Raw genomic sequence first — 19,954 nt, 5'->3', positions numbered from 1 at the left:
AGAGCTAAAGAAATGAAAAAAGAAAAGATAACAATGGTTTAATTTTATTCACATGTAGTTGCCATGAAAAGGTTAACTCATTCATAAAAACATTTTTGCTATTCAAACATCCTTTGCCTCTCATCATCTCTTACAAATAAATCCCCACCACAGAGCAGAAATGGTAGAAGTTATATCACAAAGGAAGCACATTAAGTATTTTTAAAACCTTTAAAATATGGCTTATGAACAATTTTACATAGCAGGTTACCTATTAATATGTTACATATTAAACAGATCTCTGGTGCCATTTTGGACAATTGGATTTCCTTGATATTAAAGATGGAGTTGGCATTTTTGTCAAAAAGGTATTTTAAACCTGTTAGGGAGTTTCTATAGTGTGGAGTTTCACTTCTTTCTAAAGTGGCATCTTAAGTATATCATTTTTAAATCAAACAAGAAATTAGATCCATCTCTGGGAAAACACCAATTTTTATTGTACGCATCACGTAAACTCCTTGCTATTAGTGTCTATGCAGATACTCTTAACTAAGGAAAAAAAAAACCAGATTCTTGTTCTGGATATACAACAAAACCTAGATTATCTTTGTATAGTAACATTTATATAAGAATTTTGACAAGAACATGGTAAATGCTGCCAGAACTAAGAGCACTCGATTTGATTATAATACATCCTAGCTTTCACAGAATTTACTTCTGAGCTCACTAGACTCAAGTTCTATACGATAAAGTCTGTTTACTTTACCAATGTATATCTAGCACCTGACACAGTACATGGCACTGAGTGGGTATTCAATAAATACTTCAGTGATTTAAGAAAAGCTTTTAACAGCAAGTGAAAAAAAAAAAAACAACTTTGAATAACTGGAGTGAGAATACCAATTGTCTCATGGTGCAGCAAGAGGTACTTTCTGTGATAATTCTAGGATTACTTATAAGTAGATCAGGAATTAGGTAAAGAAAGTCATAACGGGAAAAAAAGAAAAGCCATAACATTTTATCCTCCAAAGCTAATGTGTAAAATTTGGAATATGAGTTAGGTGAAAACTACCATGATAATAAGTAAGGCAATTCCAGAACTAAAGTGTTTTGCATATTTATTAAATAATCCATTTTCTTTCTGACAATACTCCTACACTAGATGAAAATATCTTTTTAAGGTTTTACCAAACTCCTAACAGAATATGTCTAATTAGTTCATCCTTTTAGTCTCTGAATCCATGTTAGATAGTTGTAAATAAGGAAGGACTTTATTAGACACTCAAATCATTAAAAAAAATTACCGAAGACCTAAAATAGTTATTGGATAATTAATACATTTGAAACGGTGTCATGATTTTGTCCAGATATATTTCACCCAGCATTGTCAAAATTAACCTGACAGTCAATTAAATGAAAACATCTCTAAATAATTTCAAAAATGATTGTTTGAATTTTTTAAATCAATAATCATAACAATATCATTGTGTTCTGAAATTAGAAAACTCTTAGCATATAAAAAACACATTTACCTACTTCAATTAGGTCAATGTCAGGATTTATCAAAATTCTCCATCACCAAATCTTTTAAAAAATCTTGAATTTTAGGTACTATAAAAAAATACTAATCAAATGAGATGTGTCTGACCAATTCCACAAAATTAGGAGGAAAAGGAAGGAAAAAAAGCTTGTACAGTTAAATTTCAAACCTTAAACATTTAATCTTCTATTGGAGCCTACCTCTCTAAATTTAAAGATATCAGCACTGCTGGAAACCAATTGTAAGCAATATAGAAATTTCACTGGTATGAATTCTAATCAATTTAGTCCATCCATTTTCTTACACAGTGAATATCTTTTCCATCAGAATCCAACAGAAGAATAATACAAATCTCACTTCCTTGATCACCTTTGAGCCCAAGGCCAACCAGTCTCAACAATAACCAAAAAATGTAGCCTTATGACTGGCAGTCTGTTTCCACAGTAAAACTATTTTTTCCAGTAATCAAAATTGTCATCTGAGGAAATCCTTCACTGTTCTAGAAGCACAGTTCGAAGCTCATCTTCTTTACTGATCAACATTGAAGCAATTGCTCCGTCATTAAACTCAAAGGAAGTTCCTCCATCTACAACCATGCAGGCATCCCAACAACGAGAACGAACACAAACCCTAAGCAGAAAGAAACATCTCATTAAATAGCAACACTTTTCCTAACCCTAAATTACAGGTTCTTTACAACACTTCATTGTCATCTAAACTGGCAGAGAGATCATTTGGCCTTGATTTTTAAAATCAAGTTGCTCTTTGATATGAGAGAATTAGTGACTATGTGAATACATGGGTACATTATCAAAAAAATCTCAAAACTTCAATGTTCAGGAGAGCTCCATTCACCCAAACATTTATCAGTGAACAAGTTCAGATGGAATTCATAGGCTTTTGAATGTTGAGTTATTACCGTTACAAGTATTTTAAGTAGTGAGCAAGAATGTAACTTTTCATGTAAAATTTTTATTTACGTACAACATACAGAAAAGGCACAAATTATTAGGGTACAGCTCAATGAACACACTTGCGTAATCAACACCCAAATTAGGAACTGAATGTTACCCAGCTCCCCAGAAGCTCCCTCACTGCTCTTACTCCCATCTCCCAGCCTCTACCCCCAGCCCCTCCTTCCCAAGCATATCCACTACCCTAATTTCAATCACCACAGTAGTAATAGTTTTGTCTAGTCTTGAACTTTATATAAATGGAAGAACACAATGGCTATGCCCATGCCTGGCTTCTTCTGCTCAATAGCATGTTTGTGAAATCATCCATGTTATTACCTGTAGCAGCCGTGTGTTCATTTTCATTGCTGTCTGAAAACACTTGCATTGTACAAAAATACCCAAATTTAAGTCTCTCTTCTACTATTCATGGACATTTGGGTTTTTACCTATTGGGAATAGTGCTACTATGAATATTCTTGAGCATGTCTTTTGGTGCACACATTTCTGGTCAGTGTATACATTTCTGCTGGATATATATCTTGGAGCAGAATTACTGGGTCACTGCATGCGCTGTATTCAGCTTTGGTAGGTAACTGCCAAACAAGTTTCCAAACTATTCCTAATGTTAGTACATAAAAGTCCCACTTGCTCCACCTTATCAACAACTGGTATTTTAGCTATTCTGGTGTGTGTGGTATCATATTACGTAGTTTTAATTTGTATTTCTCAGATGAATAATAAGGTCAAGGATATTTTTCCATATACTTATCAGCCATTTGGATATTCTCTTTTGTGAAATGCCTATCCATGACTTTTGGCCATTTTTCTACTGGGCTGCCTGTCTTTTTCTTATTGACTTGCAGGAATTTTTAAAATATATTCTGGATATGAGTCCATTGCTAGACTATCTCACTCTGTGGCTTGCCTTTTTGTTTTCTTAATGGTTCCTTGATTAACAAAAGTTCTTAACTCTAATGTAGTTCAATTTATCAATCTTGTTGCTAAGAAATATTTTCCAACCACCGAAGTCATAAAGCTATTCTCCTACTTTTATGAGCAAACATTTAAATGAATCTTTACAGTTTCACCCAAACTGAGTATAGATTCGTTGATTAATCAAAATTAACTCTCAAATGATAAAGTGAGTTTTAAGTATGACGAGTTTCCTGGAAAAATTCAGTTGTGTATTTTCAAAAAACTATATGCACACTATAAGCAGCAATTTGTACTTAAACTGTTCTTTGCTTGCCATGAGATAGATGACAGTTTTTCAGAATCATAGTAGGTTTCCTTGTTAGTTTGGAAAATTGGGCAACCTTTACAAAATAAGAAATTACAAACATTTCTGTATATCCTCTTCCCCTCAAAAAACAATCCAAGGCAAATTTAATAGATGTGGGGAGGGGGGGATTCACTTTCAGGGAAAAGCTGAAAGCAATGAATCCTACTCTGAAGTTATATTAGACTTTGTATGACTTTGTATGAATGCAGGTCCTGCTTTTATGCCACAGCATGTGAAAAAAAAGTTGCTTTCCAGTCAGCTTCTTTTGAAGTGATAATTTGATCTTACTGTGTCTTACTAGAGTAAACAAACAAAGCCCACATCACCCAATTAAATAACTATGTTCTCCTTTCTATTAACTTAAACTTTAGTTTCTCTAAAATGGAACCCTAAGTGTTAGACAAAATATTACTTTAGCCAGGTTAGCATGACACCTCTTTAGTTCTACAGGTTCTACTTTCCCTGCTAGATTAAGTTTGAAGGAGTGAATTTAATGAAATTGAACACTTTTAAAGCCAACTGTGCTTTATAATTACAAGGGAGGAAAACAGCCACAAGACAACTTTGGAAGCTTACTTGGAGGTGAAACAACGCTGACGACTGCTTGAAAAAACTCTGTTTGCTATTGGTTCTCGAATACTGAAAAGTATTTTTGGTTCTTCTGGACTGTAGAGCAGCGATTCATTATATTCATTTGTTACTATAAAGAAAAAAAAAAACAAATATTAGCACATTCGATGAAAGACAGTCACTTCTGAGAAGTGCAAAATGAAAATGGATGCCATCCCCAATTTACAAGCACAGTTCTATTCCAAAGGTCTGGTTGGCAGCAAGTTTCTTGGAACTCACAACACATTCCATTAAAAAAAGAAACCAACAAAAAAACGCTTATAAATGAGGAGTATGTTCCAAGATTAGCCCACAGAAGCCTACATCACCCACAATATCGCAGAAATAGGTACATTTGGCTGGGGTCGGGGGGTACCTATAAAGCTAGTAATCAAACAAAAAAAAGAGAAACTAGCTTGAGGCACTCGAAAATGGACCTTAAATTGCCATAATCTCTTGCTAATAAGTTCCTTTACAAAATACCACGCCAAAGAGTTCGTAAGTATAAGTTAATAGTCTTGATATAAAATTCAGTCTCAAACAATGGCAGGCAATATGCTTTCTCTAATGAAACTGCTATTACTCAAGATATTTCTAGAAGTCTTTCGGATCTGCTTTCTCTCTAACCAAGAGGCACACAAGAGTTGGCATGCAGAGCACAAACTGGTTAAAAACAACTGTACAAAGAAACTGGGCTTGAAAGAACATTTAGTTGAGAACCACATTAAAAGACATTGCAAGACTATTAGATAATCTACCTTATATACCAAAATTTCATTTGAATTAAATGAAGTGTCTGTAACAGTTACTGCACCATTGTCATTCACTATTGCTTCTGAAGATAGTCAAATCTTCAAAGGAATAATATTCATCCAGTAAAGCAGTATGTTTATTAAAAGAAAAATCAATCACTGTATTTTATATATACCCTTAATTTGTATACCTGATATAAATTTCAGTTGTTTTATACACGTTATGCTTTAAGTTAAATTATATAATGAAGAATCAATTACTATAAATGCCTAATTTTCCTTTCTTTGATGCAGATTTAACAGTAATTCTAGCTCAAAGCCATGATTAAAATTATCTTTTAGGTCTCAAATTGAGAGGGAGAAAACAGTCCATTTTAGAGAGCTGAAAGTAGCCACAGAGATTTAGTCCTGTTTACAAACTATATTTTAAAGACAAACTATCTCCCCAACAAAGAAAGTCTTACGAGAATCCAAAATATATAAATAAAATGAACTCACACTGTTAATATACTCTATCATGTATTGCTAAATCATTTTAAAAGCGACCAGTAAGAACATGTCTGTTCTGATAACTCTCAAACTCAAATGTTTATGGATGACAGTTGCAGCATAGGCAAACAGATGCAACTATAAACAAGTTTGGATTTTTTGTTGTTTTTCTAAAAATAATTTACCTTGAAATCTTAGGATACTCTTCAATTAAACAGAGACAGCACGATTTAGCTTTAGTTTGAGGTCCATACTTTTGAAAATGATCCTAGCAGATGAGTAGACTTTAGTGTGTTAAAATTTCATATGCAAATCAAATGAATGTGGTTTTCAGTTTACGAATTTAAATATTTAAAAAAAATAAAATTTAACAAATAAATTTGAAAAATTCCTATGCCCCAGCAATCTACGTCCACTCTCTCATTCCACAGTTGAGGAAGCAGAGGAGCAAAGAAACAGTCTTGCCCATCGTTTCACAGTGAGTGACTGGCTGGTCTGGGATTGGAACCTAGTCTTCAAATTCGCTGATCAGTATCCTTCCTCCAACTGTGCTGGTTCTCTTAAAGGAACCCTGAAATAACTGGGCAGGGACATATAGGAGAAGGTTAAAGAGAACATTTTAGTGAATGTGAAGGTAAGCAATCAGAGTTCAGTGAATTCCTTCTCATTTAGAGGATATTAATGGCACACTGAGTTTAGGTGTGCATTTCCTAATTTCCAGATGTGTATTTTTCTACATTTTCCTATCCCCCAGGACATGTTTGCAGTCACACTGTTTTGACACAGAGGTTATATTTCCATGGTTGACAAAAATCATAATATAAAATTCCAGCTTTAAACTTTTTATTGTTTAAAATATATTTTAAGGGGTATTATATTAAGAGCATGTTTGGGTCAAAAAAGCACTATGCTTTGCTTAATTAGACAAGTACACTTCACAATAACATCCTCAAAATATGTACAGAACTTAACTGAAAGTGTTAGTAGTTATGATCATTGGTCACTGACCTTTCTCTACAAATTCTCTGTTCAATGGAAGACTTAAATTTCCTTGTCGTTTTGCTATTGAAAAAGGAAAAGGGGAAATATCTTAATTAAATATTTTATAATGTACAATACAGCTAACATACAATAAAATATATTTAGCATATTATAATATAACATATAAGAGCTATTTGGTACTCACCAATATTTAGAACATCTTCCACAGCCTGAGGTGCAACCCTGTTAATATTGAATGACCTAGAAGCAAACACCATATACATCTTTTCTTATTTTAGTTCTAAAAACATACGAAAAATGAAAAAGGAATAATCTACTTAATGTACAGAAAACTCTTAGAAATTATCAGGAAAAAAAAAAATGACCAAAAGACAACAGCCACCTTATACAGTTTTAAAAAGTGGGCAAATAGTTCATGGGTCTATATGAAAAAAATGTTCAATCTTACTCATACTTGAGGAAATACATATTAAAACAAGACTTTTCTCAGATTTTAAAGATTAAAAACTGACAATGTATTGACATGGGTATGAGAAAAGAAGTGTCCTCATATACTAATGGAATTATAGAGATTGCAATTGGAAGGCAATTCTGCTCTATTAAGATTTAGAATGAACATATTCTTCAACCTAGTAGTCTATCCTAAAATATATTTGTACATATAATACACAAAGACAAATACAAGGATATTTACTGAAGCATTATTTATAATAGCAAAACAACTGGGAAGCACATAATAGCAAAACCATAGGAAGCTGGGTAAATAAATTATATTATAGCCACTCAGTAGAATACTATGTAGATATTAAAAAGGCTAAAATACAACTATATGTACTGATAATGGAAAGATAACAATATGTTAAGTTAAAAAACCAAAAGCATTATATGGTATGTATATAACTTACCTGTTTTACTTATATTAAAAAAATATATGCATGTACAGAGTGGTTATATCTGGAGATTAGTACTAGAGATATGAAGTGAAAGAGACGAACTTTTTGTTGTATACTCTGTATTATTTAACATATTTTAAAATGTGTATTTCTTCAAATTATAAAATAGTTTCTGAAGATGAGAAATCTTTTACTAGCAAGATGCCTTGCTTAACCACTTAGGAACAAACATTAACACAAACATGAATAACTTTTTTTTTAATTAATTAAGTTATTTATTTTTGGCTGCATTGGGTCTTCATTGCTGTGCGTGGGCTTTCTCTAGTTGCGGCGAGCCGGGCTACTCTTCACTGTGGTGCGCAGGCTTCTCATTGGGGTGGCTTGTCTTTGTTGAGAAGCATGGGCTTCAGTAGTTGTGGCACACAGGCTCAGTAGTTGTGGCGCACAGGCTTAGTTGTTCTGCGTCATGTGGGATCTTCCCGGACTAGGGCTCGAACCCGTGTCCCCTGCACTGGCAGGCGGATTCTTAACCACTGTGCCACCAGGCAAGTCCCTCAATAACTTTTAAAAGAAGCTCTGTGCTGGGGTCTAAAAAGATGGTTAAGGAAAGGTTTTTAGAAAAAAAACTCTTCCAGGTAATTTGGAATTCTGCCTCTAACTCTTCTCAGTAGATAATCCACACGAACAGGCACAATGTTGCATAGTCACACAATTCCTAAAAAAATCTAGGCCCTTGCCCTTCCTATTTTTCACCATTATCTGTCCTCCAATTTCACATTCCAAACACCCCAGGCTCATTCTCGCCTCTGTACCTTTGCTCATACTCACTATGTGGTATAAAGCAAAATACTTCGAGTGTTCTGACTTTCTTATTGTTTACTATGAGGTTCACAAAACCTATCTCATTTGCATTACTGTCACACACTACAAGACATAAGGCACTTTAGGCACTACCTGGCTCACAGCAAGAACTCAACACTGAATGAAAATGTCAAATGCAAGGAATATGTATGAGTTATACTCTAATTCCTCTGAATATACGCATTACTGAAAGATACTGTTTTGGAATTATACTTTAAATTAAAAGATAAGCTATTTATTAGGGTGCCACTGAATTAAAATATATTTAGGGCAAAAGATATTAATGACTTATATCTCCTTATTGTAGTTAGACTTAGTTTAAGAGAACGGAAGTCTTGTAAGACATGCTCTAATGTTCCTAGAACTATGACTTACTAGAGATACCACAAATCAACACAAACTAAGTTCTCTGAATTGGGGTTAAATTAAAACTAATTTCCTGTGGTTGTAATCTAAATCTCAGCCAATTCACTCTACCTTTAGGAGTGGTTTACATTCTATATCAAAGACAAACTATATGCCAAAGCAGGTGTTAGCTAGCACACAACTTTTTCCTTCGATCTACAACCTTCACCATTCTAAGAGTTCTGATTTGAAACTGGACATAACTTCTACTAAAGACAACCAAATTGAAAGACAAAGAGTCTCATATCTTCATCAGCTAGTAAAACCTTCTCTTAAGAACAGCTCCTCACCCTTAATTAAGTCTGGTAGGGCAGAATGTATGGAGGAGGACTGGCAACAGTCTTAAGAACTCATGGAAACATAAATATTCCCGCTCTGTGGAACTTCTCCTAGTGTGTGCTAGAGATCACATCCCACACTGGGAAGAGGACCGAGATGAGAATGCAACAATGCAGAGACACTTGCTATGCAACATAACCGTTACATCCTATGTCTTGTGCAAGAATTTTTGGAAATGCAAAGATGGGATAGCTAATCCCTGAACTCTCTTCCCCCCCGACCCCAGACACATGATTAGGCTGTATTTCCCACCCCCTCTTGCCACATAGCATGTAACTAAGCTCTAGCTAAAGGAACAAGTGTGGCTATCATGGGCAACACTTCTAAGCATGTCTCACAACCTCCCACAGGGAACCCGTCCATGCTTTTCCTCCTCTGTGGCTCATGAGGTTTACAGCTTATAGTTAAGTCCAGAATTTAAATCCTGCCTCCACCATTTATTAGCCACATGGCTTTTGGCAAGTCAGCCAACTTCTGAGACTTTTTAAACTCTATTAATGAAAATAAAATCACTTAATTCCAGAGTATTTTTGAGAATTTAAATAAGACAATATACTTACTTGGGACGAAGAAAGTGCTCAAAGATGGTACTGCAGTAAGTTGAAATTAACATATAGAACATATAACTTTCCCTCAGTCCCTCTGGCCCCTAGGCTTCTCTTTTCTCCCCCTACTTTCTGAAGAGAAAAAGGATCAAAAGATACATGGGAAATGCAATCGTAACAAAAGAAATGTTATCAGTTATGACAGGGAGGAGAGTAGAACGTGTTAGAAGCAAGTAAGCTACATAGGGCTGAGTAGAGAAGAAAAGGGACTGAGTTAACCAAGGTGGCAGGGACAGGATATAGTTAGAGAGACAGAGTTGGTTCTACACCAGAGCATGGGAGACAAAGCAGACTTTAATAAGCAACACAGAGAAGACTGAAATTCTAGTCTCAGCCATACTTATTTAAATGCAACATCAACACAGGACTCAACTATAAAGTGTGTGGTAGGGGAAATAAAACTCAATTTTAAAGCATCCAAACTTAAAGTCAGTTTGATAAGCACTGTTTTAGCTATATCTGTGAGCATGTAGTCATTTATTCAAAAAGTATTTAAGTGACTTTGTATTAAGTACTGTGCTATGCACACAAAAAATTAAGCAGGAAAAAAAAAACACTAGTCATCATCCCATGTGCCTCAAGTTGCTCAAACTAACTGGGTATAAGCTTATCAGAAACTAATAATGTGCTAGGTGCTATAACAGTGTGATGAGGAAAAAGTGCTGGGTAAGGGCAAAAAAAGGGATCAATTAATTAGGCTTATGAAAGGAACTAGGTCTTAAGTAAAGGTTTCCTACAGAAAATGGCATTTGAAGATTGGAATTTTCAGCCAGTGGATGGAAAGGGGAGAGTGTTCAGGCATTCAATGCAGGAAGAAGGTGCATTGAGCAAAAACAAAAAGCCCAGAGAGAACGTGGCTTGTGCTAAGAATTGCAAGTAGCTTGCAGTGTCTCCAGTGTGATGGGTTAAGGTCAGGCAGGAGTAGGCTGGCAAGGAGGTCATACTTAAAGGGCCTTATGTGACAGTCTGAGCAATGTGAACATAGGAGTCAATGAAAGTTTTAAAGCACAGAAGGAAATAGGGAGATATACCTATATTTTAGAAATATTACTCTGTGGTAGTAGTATGAATGACAGCCTGAAGAATAAAGGGTGAGACACAAAGAATATTCACTGAAAAGATGGGGCCCTATACCAAAGAAATAGCAATAGAAACTGAAAAAGGGGGCTAGAGCTTCTGAATTATATCTGACAGGATTTAGAGACTGATAGGGGAGAAAAGGGAGACTCAAAGACAAGAGCAAGGTTTTAAGGAATAATGTGTTTTCCTGAGAATATGATGTCAAGGTTAAGGGTGATACTATTAAGCAAGACAGGGAACACGGGGAGAACAACTGAAGACAATAAATTCAGTTTTAAATGTGTTGAATTTGAAATGCTATTGAAATCCTATGTAGTAAGTGGGTTTACAATATGAGGTTATACTCAAGAGAGAAGACAGCTACAGATAAAGGTCTGGGAGGCATGTGCATGTGTGTACTAAGAAGTAGAAGAGACTTCCCAGAGAGAGGTCACAGGGTAAACAAGTTGCAGGATGTCCCAGGTTATCTCCAGTTAGGCCTTGAATGCACAAACCTCCAGCATATGTTTTGGTACTGTACTTTGTTTTCATTTCTTTACTATTACTTGAAATGTTCATTTTTAAAAATATATAGTCCCTCAAAACATATCTCATTTTCTTTTTTCTCTTTACAAACCTAGTATGGGAAGCTAAAGAATGACCAGATCCAGGCTGCGCTATAATCTAAGAAGTCAAAGCCGGACTCCTGGACCCAATCAATAAGTGTAGCTAAACTGAGCCAACCGATATAATAACACCAGGCTAGCTACCTCTTGCATATTAGAGGCCTTAGATACACCAATATGAGATAGCAACTAAATTACATTACTTAAAGTATTTCACAAAAGTTGATAAGCAACATCTCAAGTTACTCACCAGGCCTTTGATCCTGTTCCAGTACACAAATTGAGCCCTGAACTCTTCTGTTTTTCCCATGGACCATCATCAACTGAAATCTCGTAGTAGGAAGCCCTGTGAATTGAGAATATAAAAGTGGATTGGCTGAACTTATGGCTCATGGTAAATAAGATAAACATAGTCTTTCAGCGCTGATGAAATCTAAGTAGGCCAGCTTGACTCAGACATACCTGACTTAGTCGGCACACACATCATGATGCTAATTTCAATACTAATTAAGTGAAAAAAATTCTAAAATATCTGCATGTCTGCATCCCTCTCTGATCTATATGCGCCTCCTTTCTATCAATACTTTAACATTTCAAACAGGAGCTTCTTGTAAATTTTTACCTAGCATTGCTGCTACTGCTTTTATGGAAACATACAGAACCTTATTTCAGAATTCAAAAAGAAAATACCATTCCTAGGAGAGTTTCATTCTTGGTAGCTAGTCCTTGTTACATCTAAGTCTGCATCTAATCCTTCAAGTTACCAATAGTTTCTGCTAAACTCTTGTTTCTTAAGTTACATACTAATGTGCCTTTTGAATTGACAGTAAGCTAGCAGAGATGATGAAGTTCTAAAGAAAAATCTCAACCAGTCCTGGATCACTGGGCGAAACTAGGAAACAAGAACTGTAATTTTTTTAAAGATTTATATTTCTTAGTGTATTTAATAAATACGGAATCAACTGAGTCTTCTCCCACCAGCAATAATGACACTATTCTTTAACTGCATGAATGTATAAATGATTTGCAACTATTCAAAGAGCTTTTGAAACACGTAAAAGCTTATTTTGTGAGCTATATCTTGAAATAATGATGTCACTGGTCAACAAATAAAAGTTAAAATAAACCCTTAACAAAATACAGCTTTTCAAAATAATGACAATTATTAGACATGCCTGCAAATACTAACATTCAATGGATAATTTGTCTCTTATTCTAACCCTTTCATTTCTCCTACCAAGCTCTTGGTTTGTGAACATTTTACATGATATAACTCCATGTCATTTTTTCTCTAAAGTCAGCATTCTCTACAAAAATAAAAGATAGCAAGCCTAATATTCACATTTAATCTATCTCATAGCTTTGTTATATCTTCCTAGAAAATTAGGAATTTTAGGTACATTAGGAGCCTATTATACACAGACAAGCCATCTGAATCCATAGGAATGGCTGCTATTATGCCAGAATCACATAGAGCCAAATATTATAGGTAAGTGAGGATAGAAGAGAAGCAGAGGTGAAGAGAAAGGAAAGTATAGTCAGGTGAGAGACGTTGAGCCCAAAACAATGAACAAATTTAGTGTCATTCCCACATGCAGGTTTATCAAGATTAGTCAACTCAGAGAATTTTGGCTTCAGGGAGATTATTTTTTTAAGGCAGCAATAAAACTCACAGTCCCTTTAGAGTGGGTATACTTCTTCTTAAATTGTCCACTGCTACAGCCCAAGAATAAGACATTCTAGGTTAGAACAAATAGGAGAAAAGAAAAAAAAAACTGGGCTTTTAAAATGTTCTTAAGTCTAAGAACATTATAAATGAGGCAGGAATAATATTGCTGCACTTCGTATTTTCCAAGCAAAGCACTTCAGTTTTCAGGAAGACCACAGTTCTATTGTATACACTGAAGAAGAGCACAGGCTTACCCTGGCTCTGTTATTTATTAATTGTGTGATTTGGGGCAATTTATTTCACTTCTCTGAGCCACAGACTTCCCTACAAAATGGAGATAATGAAAACATTTGGCAGGACTCAATATTTATTCATTCCATAAACATTATTAAGTGCCTATTATGTTTTAATAAGCACTGTGTTGGTAGTGGGGATTTAATGGCAAACATAATAGACACGATCTTCTTGACGTTTATATTCTAGTGGGTAGGTCAGAAATTTTAAAGTAAATAATAATTACCAACTATTTAGAGTGCTGTTTTCTGCTTTAAGCAGTAAACAAGATGCTATATAAGAAATAATACAAGATGACCTTTAGATAGCACTGCCAGTAGGAAGGCGTGTACAGGCAGGGGCAGTCCAAAAATTGGCAATACTTCACAAGTTTTCATGACAACTCAATACAGGATCTGGAATCAGAAATTCTGGGTTTACATGATGGTTCTGATGCTAACTAACTAAATATATGACCTTGGGCAAGTTATCTGAATTCTCCAAAGCTCAATTTTTCACTGATCAATACAACTACTTTTCTCACAGAGCTGCTATGAGCATACATGTGACAACTTACACAACATGCACAGTGCCTGACACATAGCAGGCATCCAATAAGTGTTCATTTCCTTTCTGCCTAAGGGTCTATGTCATAGAATCTTTAAAAATAAGTTCTAACATTTCCAGTAGTTAAATCTTTTTCAGTGGCATCAGAAGCCAACCCATTGCTGCCCTTATCTTAGTAAAGATATCAGGTGAGGCATCTAAGATCACAAAAAGAACAAGCATCACACATCAGGGGTAAACCAACCAAATCACGACCACCACAAAAAATAAAAGCATTCAGTCTAAAACCTCCTAATGGGACTTCACTGAATTTCCAAAAAATCTATCAACTGACCCCAGTTTTCCTCCTTTTATAAGTTATTTTTTAGTAAGTACAAATCATAAAGCAACACTAGTAGAAGCTCTCAGAAGTTATGACCTTTAAAATATACAAACAGAATAATGTAAGCCATTAAATGGCTTCCCTAGAATTAAGCATAAACTCACAAAACATCTTTACCTTTGTCATCTATTTATTTTAATGCAGACCTCCTCCAATCTCATTTTGAAGTTGTTCTCTTCTGCCTCTTTAGCAATAATGACTAGATTATATCACTAATTAGAGTTACATTCTCTTCCTTCTCTCTTATGACACAAATGTATCCATTACTCATTTCCATGTTGTTTCAAACTTGATATGCTATATACAAAGTTTTTCTGTTGCTGCATAAGTCTTACTATATTAAATACATCTTTACATTTTACCATATTTTAAAGTTCTTTAAGTAATATATTTTTATTTGATTTCTTTGAGGAATACATTTTACTTTTAATAATTTTTAAATTATGTATTTTACTACCTTTATGTGAGATACCACTATCTTTACCTTATTCATCTTTATATCCCTAGTGGGTGCACAATGTATTTTAAAGCATATGTTTAAAATTATATTAATAAAATAATTACAACTCAAAAAGATCATTCAAATCATTCTGTTGAATCAAGGCTTTGCTCTCTTCAGTACTACCTACCTCAGTTAAGGTATTGGCTAAAATGTGGCTTTTTTAAGACAAATTTCTCTCATCATAATTAAACTTCCTATAAAAGGATATGACTTATAATAAAGAGAATTTCAGAATATATGAAACTCTCGGTAAACTAGGGAATCAATTATGTGACCTTCAAAGGGTCACATGGTTCTGGAAGCAGGAAAGTAGGATATAGATTCATCTCTATCTTCCACCCCTAATTCACTTACATCAACAAAAATGAGAAGGAAAGTTCTAACATACTACCAAGAGTTAAATTAACTTTATATTATGGCAGTCACTTTATAACTGGTAACTGGTGTCACACAAAAAAATTTTTGCAAATAATTTCTACTGACAATTTAAGCCTAAATTATATTCAACACTCACAAAATAGATTTTATCAGTAATAAAATACTATATTTTTATATTCCTAGTAAAGAGCTTCACTAACCTTAATTTTTGGTAATGATGGTTACAAATCTTAAGCTGTCGATACAGTTGCTTTATGATGTTGCACTAAGAAGGATTACTATTATCTATGTAGTATACTTGCCAAAAATGCTCATTCTGAATCTTATCATGCAGAGAAGAAAAAAAATCATACAAATCTAAAAAAGGGAATATTCTACAAACCAATTGGCTTAGACCATTCAAAAATGTTAAAATCATAGATGACAAAACAGGGGTGGGGCTAAGAACTGTTCTTGATTAAATCTGAAGGGCCATGATAGCCAAATGCGTTCTCCTTACCTGCATCCTGGACCAAAACAAGCAAACAAATCAGCATTAAAAAACATTAAGACAGTCAGTAGGGCAATTTTAATATGGACTGTCTATAAGATCAATGTTTTTTATCAATTGCAAATATATACCTATATATCATTCTCTTAAACATTTATAAAGCACCTCTATGATAGATTAAAGGCTCTGAGAAATACTGCAGTAAAGAAATCTGAGTAACTTTGTTTAACCTAGGGTTTCACAAACGTTTTTAGTAATAACACCTTCTTTCCTCTTAACATGTATTAACATGTACAAAGGTTTGGAAATATTTCATTAAATAATTCATTTCTCTTACTTATACAGTATCAATCATTCACAAATCTTAGGCTGTAGAAATAAATAGCTTAAAAATTACTAAAATATTAACATTTCAAACTCAAGATCACAGGTTGAAAAGTACCTGGATGACAGACTCTCCCCAATGAAGACTTCATTTAGTGCTCTCACTGGCAAGAGCTGGGGTCCAGAAGCCTCAAACCCTGAAGGTAATGAAAGAAAAATCCAAGACGGCTCCTTAAATTTTTGAAATTTTATCATATAAAATTTATAAAATATTAATATATTCATATTTGTCTTTGTAGTGTCTATACCTTAACATTATTAACAGATAAATTAAATCATATTTAAAGTATTCATAATACAGACCCACAAAATCATCTAAACATTATGAAGCAATGAAGCCCCTGTCTCTCCAAAATAAAACTTAGGTCTTCTTGAAACAATTTTTCAAGAGTCATAAAATATATTTATCCATAGCATAAGATTCATGTGGTCACACTTGACTTAGTTTTACTCTGGAAGCTTCAGTAGTAGAGACGATCAAGTACTTCCAAAGGAGAGCCATTCTGGATTTAAGCAGCAAATTACATGAATGGCTCATATAGGAAACCAAACCAGTTATGTTAAAACTCAGATTACTTTTTCAAATAGAAAACCTCAGGAGTGATTTTTAGCAATGGCAGCACTGGAGGAACAGAGCCACGTCTCTTCCTATGACTCCTAAAAAAATGTCATCTATTTTTTACTCTATAAGGTTGTATGCACAGATTAAGTGATCTTCCTTGATGATTACTTAAACATCACGCCATCATGCAAAATTCTCCAAAGAATTCCCACTGCTTTCTGGATCAAACTTGTGATTGTCACCTTCAAATGGTCTCTCTTACTTTTTATCTTTTACCAGTCTCCAAATGGAAATGCCAGGCTCTTCCTCTCAATGTCACCAATAGCAGATTCATTGCACCCAAGTATCTCCTGGTGGGCAAGCACTATGGAACAAGTTCCCTTTTCTGTCTCCTCCACATCTTTTTCCTTAGTCAAAGCTTAAAAGTCCACCTCAGCTGTGGCAGCAGCTAGCCTCTAAGATGGTCTCCAGTGATTCCTGCCTCCTGGTTTTCACATTCTTGTACAACTCTCCCTCTCACATCACACCAGGATTAGTCTATGTGACCAACGTATGGCAGAAGTGACGGTACGTCACTTCTGAGATTTGGTTAAAAAAGACACCCTGGCTTCTACCTTGGTCACTCTCTCTCTCAGATCACTTGCTCTGGGGGAAGATATTTCATAAGCAGTCCAATGGAGAAGCCAACATAGTGAGGAACTGAAGCTAACAGCCACGTGATGAGTTGTGACGCATATCTTCCAGTACAGTCCTGTCTTCAGATACTGCTGTCCCGGCCAACAGCTTGACTGTCACCTCCTGAGAGACCCTAAACTCAAACTAACAAGCTAAGCCACTCTTGGATTCTTGACCTTCACAATCTCTGTGAAATCATAAATATTTTGTTTTAAGATGCTCAATTCTGGAGTAATTTGTTACATTTTAAGATTCTATGTTTCAGGGTAATGTGTATAGATATCTAATACACATTAGACACTTAATACACTAATAAAACTTTCCACCACTGTCACCAACACAACCACCAATCTATTATTTTCCTCTGACTTGTAGCCTATTTATGTTTATTGAATATTAATTACATGTATCTCATATCTTTTGGATTATAACTGCCTAAAGTGGCCCAACTATTCTTTCGATTATAAGCTGTTGTTACAATACCAAGGAACCTTTTAAAACTTATTTGACTAAATTATGTAATGGGTTAACATTATCAGCTAAATCTCATTAATATAGTAGAAAGAATGTGTCACAAAAAGGTATATAGAAAATTTGCTGTGTTTAATCGAATTTGATTGTACTTCAGACTGCAAAACCTAACTCTTGAAACTCTTAATTTGGTACTAGATATATTCACATTTTCACATCTGACAAGTTTTACCGATGTAAAAAGTTAAAATTTATTGTTTAAATTATTTTTCTTTGCATAGGGTAAATCACTAATGGAATGTTTTACATCTCCCCACAGATTTTCTGCAAATGCTCAACTAACAGTAAGTACTCACTAAATATTACTAATAAATCTGAAATCTCACCATCAAACTGTAACCATATATTTTTATTTTATATGGTCTTGACTTTTTAACCTCTAGACCCGTTTTTCCTCATCCTAATTTTCCTTTCTGTATTGCACTTTTATTATGTGTGCTTGCTGAATTTCACTTGAAATCTTTTATCAAAGAAGGAAGAGAAAACGTAAAATTGCTTCGAGTCTCATTAATCATCTTAATTCTGCTTATATTTTCTTTCATGCTAATTGACTACCAAACAGTATCTAATCATGAACTGTTCATTTACAACTTGCTTCAACAGGACATGATAAGATGGACTCAATACCAATTAACAATTTTCTATCCAAGAGAATGCATTACAAAATTAATTATTAATTTGTATTTGTAAGTATAGAATTGTTATACTAGTGACAGAGACTGCAACCCTGTGCAATTCCCTCACACTGTCAGACTGTTAGACTATGCTTCCAGGTCTACTCACATTGGGTATACCTATGGGACTAGAAATGGCCAATAGAATATGAGCAGAAGTAGTGAAAATGCCTGGCTCCTAAAACTTCCCTAAGGATCCTCCATGCTCTCACTGTCTTCTTCTCCCCACAAGCTACACAGGACCCAACAGAAGACTCAGAGGCCTTAGAAGATGGTAAGAGCCATTGTTCAGAGGTTGCCTGAACACCCCTTGGACAGTGAGCTGAGCTCTAAATAAACCTTCAGTATGTTAAGCCACTGAGATTATGGGATTGTTTATCAAATCAATTCACTTATCCAAATTAATACAACCAGGCTTTCAAATAAGAAAGTTACTAGTTTATGTGATTAAAAGTTTTTTTAAAAAATAACTAATAAATCAACCCTACCTTCCCTTGAAGTTATAAAGGTAATAAAAATGAACTCTTCTTCATTAACTTGTATACAAATATAACCTAGTTAAGGACAGATAACACTAGATAGAAAATTTTATTTGCTTAAAAGTTAAATCATCCCTTTTGTAAGCTGAAGTTTAAAAAAAAAAAACTAGGATTGTTTTTCTCTGTAATCTTTTGTTCTAAATTAGAAAGCGATCAGGGATCAAACATGGTGGTATATTTATAATCTCAAACGTACTCCTATATTCAAAAATCCCAAATGGCAGCTTCCTAGAAAATGTTCCCTGCCAACTTGAAGAGAATTTAAATAGCAAATATGAGATTATTCTTAAAATCCTTCTAAATTTTTCTCAGAAAATAAAGCTCTTTTATCAAAAAACCCCCCAAAAAACCCTCTAACAAGCCCACTAAAATAGTGCCTAGACATTGTAAATGTTATATAATTGCTAATAACAATATTAGTAATTAATATAAGTAAAGTAATTTCCAGGGTTATTATTGAGAAATCTGAAACTACTGTGATTCCAGATTCTTTATATATCAAAAAACCTGTTCCAACCACAATCACCATCAACACCACCATCACTTCCTTTCTGGAAGCTTGCAAGAGGTTTGCTTTATCCCTAGTATTCTGACATACCTTGGTGTGGGACCTCTTACCACTGACTATATTAAGTACTTTGTGGGTCCTTACATTCAAAAACTGGTGCCTAAGTTTTGAGAAATTTTCTTATATATATATTTTTTATCTCGAACATTTTCTGTTCTTTTTCTGAGAACAGAAATGAGATAGGAACATCCTGAATATTACTAAGTTTATGTGTAATTTTGTTTCATATATATTAATTTAGCTTATAAACTAAAAACAGTGAACCTGAGATAGGAATCTGAGCAATGAACGTTTAAATACCAAGCTACATCTTTCCTATAATGCTGTTGGTGAAAAAAAACCAAATCCTGAACATCTTTTGGA

At 34.4% G+C, this 19,954-nt stretch overlaps 1 protein-coding gene across 11 annotated transcripts in view; it reads right to left on the bottom strand.

Annotated features, from left to right (window-relative positions):
- Nucleotides 1-21: 21 nt before the first annotated feature.
- Nucleotides 22-19,954, bottom strand: part of NADK2 (NAD kinase 2, mitochondrial) — a 46,113-nt gene continuing 26,180 nt past the window's right edge. For 6 of the 11 annotated variants that reach the window (XM_032627336.1, XM_032627339.1, XM_032627343.1 and 3 more), the window contains 7 exons: nucleotides 16,101-16,179; nucleotides 13,071-13,136; nucleotides 11,648-11,743; nucleotides 6,794-6,849; nucleotides 6,616-6,669; nucleotides 4,334-4,457; nucleotides 22-2,149 (listed from right to left, as the gene is read on the bottom strand). In XM_032627336.1, coding sequence (XP_032483227.1) covers nucleotides 2,011-2,149; nucleotides 4,334-4,457; nucleotides 6,616-6,669; nucleotides 6,794-6,849; nucleotides 11,648-11,743; nucleotides 13,071-13,136; nucleotides 16,101-16,179 — 614 coding nt within the window. In that variant the 3' untranslated portion in view covers nucleotides 22-2,010. Of the gene's footprint in view, nucleotides 2,150-4,333; nucleotides 4,458-5,792; nucleotides 6,188-6,615; nucleotides 6,670-6,793; nucleotides 11,744-13,070; nucleotides 13,137-16,100; nucleotides 16,180-19,954 lie in introns of those variants that run through there. The other 5 variants (XM_032627337.1, XM_032627344.1, XM_032627345.1 and 2 more) reach the window with 3 other exon arrangements.

The sequence above is a fragment of the Phocoena sinus genome, chromosome 3 (genome assembly GCF_008692025.1).
Source record: "Phocoena sinus isolate mPhoSin1 chromosome 3, mPhoSin1.pri, whole genome shotgun sequence".
NCBI classification, from domain to species: Eukaryota; Metazoa; Chordata; class Mammalia; order Artiodactyla; family Phocoenidae; genus Phocoena; species Phocoena sinus.
Note: the sequence above shows the minus strand (reverse complement) of the source record. Positions and strands in the feature narration are given on the sequence as shown.